Here is a 4,105-nt window from a genome sequence, read left to right as displayed (position 1 = left end):
CTTGTAGATGGGCTGTTTTCTCTAGTTGGGGTCCCGGGGAGACATCACATTTCTCTTTTGGGTCTCGAGCTAAAAAGCTTGGGAACCCCTGGCCTAATAATGCACACCAGAGAAGCACTGTCATACACCTGTAGAGATGACTGATGTCATAGACCGGCTACATAGAGAAGCCACACTGTTATTAGACCCTGTCTTGTTTTTATGGCGTGGCTCTGTAGGAAGCTAGCCGTCTATAAAATATAGAATATTCAAATAGTAAGCTTAACCCATTCAATCAATTTAACCCATGACAGTCTCTGTCATCTTAGATGTCTTTGGCTATTCAAAAATAGCAGATATACAAGCTCATAGCGCGGCACTAGGTCTGCTATTTTTGAATATTTTTGCAAATCTTTGAATATTTATATATTTTTAAAGCAAACATTTGTAACTCAAATCCTTGCTTCTGGGGGGTCCCTGGAACAAAATATGTTACAAATGTTCGCTTTAAGAAATAAATATTCAAATATTTTCACGCTTTTTCAAAATATAGCAGATTTACAATCTTGTATATCTGCTATTTTTTAATAGCCAAAGAAATCTTAAAATGACAGAGATGTGTTCCTGGATTGAATGGGTATTGGGTTAAGAGTCAATTCAATGCTCTAGCCAAAAATAGTACAAGGTACCCATACAAGGAGCAGGGTTGAAGTCGAACCTCTGGCCCAATTTTTTCAGATCAGCCTGTCATAGTGCCACCAAACTCATTCAGTGCCACATGACGTCAAAGACGTCATGAGGCCTGACGCCCCGTGTGCCACATGACGTCAAAGACGTCATGGAAAAAACGTCATTTAAAAAAAAAAAACATATTCAGAACCCAAGATATGATGATTTGAAGATTTTCTGCTCCATTCACTCTTTGTTTAACTACTTACTGAAAAAGGCTGTATCTCGGCTCCTAAGCACTTTTTTTTTTACAATGAATTTTGCTGTGGCACTCAGAACCAAAATTCCATAAATAAGCATGCGGAATTGAAAGAGTTAAGGCCGATTTTTTCTAAAAACATTTTTTTTATACAACTCCTATAGATTTTGTTCACACATCACGCAAATCGGTGCACAGCATCTCTATAGTCATGTGACCAACACTGATATGTCCGATTTTCCATATTCCATCCTGATTGGCTAAGATTGTCTTCCAAAGTTTACAGGATTGGTTAGTTTTGAACAAAATGCCTCAACGCATTGAACGCATGAACGCAGCATGCTATTTCCGTGAACTTTTGCACGCACATTCCCACTAGGCCGAGGAAGAAATGCCACTTGAAAAATCCCAAATCAGGCTCATGGTGGCGCTAAAACCGACCGATTCATGTTTTTACCTATAACTGCACCGATCTGCGTGAAACTTTGCACGCACACTCCATAGAGGCCAAGGAAAAACCTTTGCCCTGCATTTTCCACATCTGCCTTTTAGAGCGCCACTAGGAGGCTGACTTTTGTAAAACACATTTTTCTATATTACTCCTTCAGATTCTGTACAAAGATCACGCAAATCAGTACACAGTCTACATCTCCAGAGATGCATGGTTGGCAGCAGCTTGGAAGCAGGAGTGGGAGTCAGCCGGGCCCTCCCGAATCCACCGTTACATCTGGGACCCAGGAGATGGCGCTATTGGAGGAGACGACCTACCACGCCGGCAATGGACCACACTGAACCGTCTACGAACTGGGGTCGGTCGCTTTAAAACATCAATGAAGACGTGGGGCTTGGCGGACAGTGCGGCATGCGAGTGCGGTGACCCTGAGCAGACCGCTGACCATATAATCACCATCTGCCCCTTATATAGACCACCCTCGGAAGCCAGCCTCTTCGACCTAGGACCAGAGATGCGGGCATGGCTACACGACACCGAGTTGGACCTCTGACGTTACACGAAAGAAGAAGTACACAGTATCTCTATTGTCATGTGATCAAGACGGATGTGTCTGATATTTCATATTCCATCCTAATTGGCTAACATTGGCTTCCAAAGTTTGCAGGATAGGTACATTTTGAACAGAATGCCTCAAATCATGAACGCAGCGTGCGATGTCCGTGCCATTTTGCATGTACATTCCCACTTGGCCGAGGAAGAAATCCTTTTCACATTGGCCTATTATAGCACCACCAGGAGGCCACAATAACTTACCTGGCAGAGACCTGTGCTCCGAGGAACACTTTTTCTAGTTTATTTTTCTTTTCAACATCTTTTTTATTGAAGTTTTCAATAGCAAAAATTCTGAGAGCATTTGCCATGTTTTTTATGTAAATACTTTTTTTCACATTTGGTGAATTCATAAACATCCATCGTCCCACCGTCTCTCCATCCCACCCTCTCTCAATAGTTGGTCTAGACTGACGTCATCATCAATATGATGTCAGAGATTTTTTTTTAATAAATAGCATATATGTATATTTTTGCCGGACCCAGGGGGTCTGGCTTACATGAGGTTTTGTACCTGTTTTCTCCATATATGGGCATGGTCACTTTGTCCTTAGGCCCCAGTCATAAAAGTCTGTCCCCCTTTCGTCCATACATGGACATGTTTTGTACCTGTTTTATCCATACATGGGCAAAAAAATTGTTTTGGTCACTTTGTCCTTAGGCCCCAGCCATAAAAGTCTGTCCCCATTTCGTCCATACAATCAGCATAGACACAGGCTGACACGTCATGTGAAGTCTGGGTCTGGCAGAACCAGGTCTCCTGGTCTTGTTGATAGTTTAAAAAACTCAGATGACACCATGCCCAAATATAGAATCATAAATAAATAGATGACTGACAACATACGCTGTCCACATGAAGTCCAAGATCAACATGGAGCCATGACGTTATTACACCCTGTCTTGTTTTTAGACAGTATATTACTTGGGAAAAAAAGAACAAAAGAAACCTGGATATGTCAAGGCCAGTTTGACATTAGTTTCCACATACACAAGGCAAACTGCTAATGTGGCTTTTGGTTGAGGTCTTGAGGTTCCATAGGTATGGAGCATCCTTCTGCAGAAGGTAAAGACATCTTTGTACCCAGGAGGTAGAGTGGAGAGAGGTGGTTTGGTTGGCCACAAGGCTTTCCACCCATACTAACGTGCTGGTGGAGGAGCAGTTAAAGTGTGTAGCATCATGTCCACTGGAAATGGAAGGTCCACAGGGACGTGAAGAAGGTGTCGGTGACCAGGGCAAGAGGGGCCGAGGGTGGCCTTTCTTTGCCTGCCCTTACAACTCGTCATGTCCGTCTTCTTCAGCTGGTACGCCACCCTCCTTGCCACCACTCTCCAGGAATTTGGTGAAGCCCTCCAGCGTTCTCTCTCCATGGTAGTCGATGACCTTGCGATCGTCTCCTGCAGGGAAGAATTTAAGCGTGGGGAAGCCGAGGATTTTAATTGACTTCACTTTATTGGCTGTTAGGTCAATCTTGGCCACTATGATATCCTTGCTGTCCTTGTACTGCTCTCCCAGTTTGTCCCAGACGGGGGCCAGTTGTACACAGTGACCACACCAGGGTGCATAGAAATCCACAAAGACATTCTTGGTGGGATTGAAGGCGACTTCTTTGAAGTTCCTGCCCACCAGGACCTTGACAGGGTTTTTGTCCCAGTCTTTGGGGATGTCCTCGCTCGTGAGATGGGGCTTGAGTTTGCCCTCGGTGAAGAGTGTGCAGAATTCGATGATGTTGTCAGCGGTGATGGCCTCGTTCTCTGGTTTGTACTCAATCATCTCATCTTCCAGGGTGATGAGACGGATAGCGGGGCATTGCTCCTCCTTCACGCCAAAGATCTGCATTCTCTCTGCATTCATGTCAGAGTCCATGAAGACGAACATGATCTTGCCCTTGAAGCCTTCTGCTGCCTTCTTGAATTGGTCCATTTTGTCCCCAAAGTCAGTAGCAGCCTTGGACATGAACATAAAGATATGGGACTTGAATTCTCCACTGAAGATCTTTGTGACAGTCTGGACTGAAAACTCAGTGACCAGAGGAAGCTGGTTGGCCTTAATGAAGGCTAGGAGGTTGGCTTCGGTAAGCCCTCCATCAAAGATGTTACGTCCCTCATCAAACTTCTTGAAGAGGACCACGCAGTCC

At 44.3% G+C, this 4,105-nt stretch overlaps 1 protein-coding gene across 1 annotated transcript in view; it reads right to left on the bottom strand.

The window, feature by feature from the left end:
- Window positions 1-3,240: 3,240 nt before the first annotated feature.
- The window catches only part of LOC308101381 (protein disulfide-isomerase-like), a gene marked incomplete at both ends in the record, with an annotated part of 1,479 nt that continues 614 nt past the window's right edge, over window positions 3,241-4,105 (bottom strand). The window contains one exon of the mRNA XM_080450803.1: window positions 3,241-4,105. This exon is cut by the window's right edge and continues 614 nt beyond it. Coding sequence (XP_080306929.1) covers window positions 3,241-4,105 — 865 coding nt within the window.

This window comes from Gymnoscopelus braueri, assembly GCF_963280865.1.
Source record: "Gymnoscopelus braueri genome assembly, chromosome: 15".
NCBI classification, from domain to species: domain Eukaryota; kingdom Metazoa; phylum Chordata; class Actinopteri; order Myctophiformes; family Myctophidae; genus Gymnoscopelus; species Gymnoscopelus braueri.
This window is presented reverse-complemented; position numbering and strand designations above follow the sequence as displayed.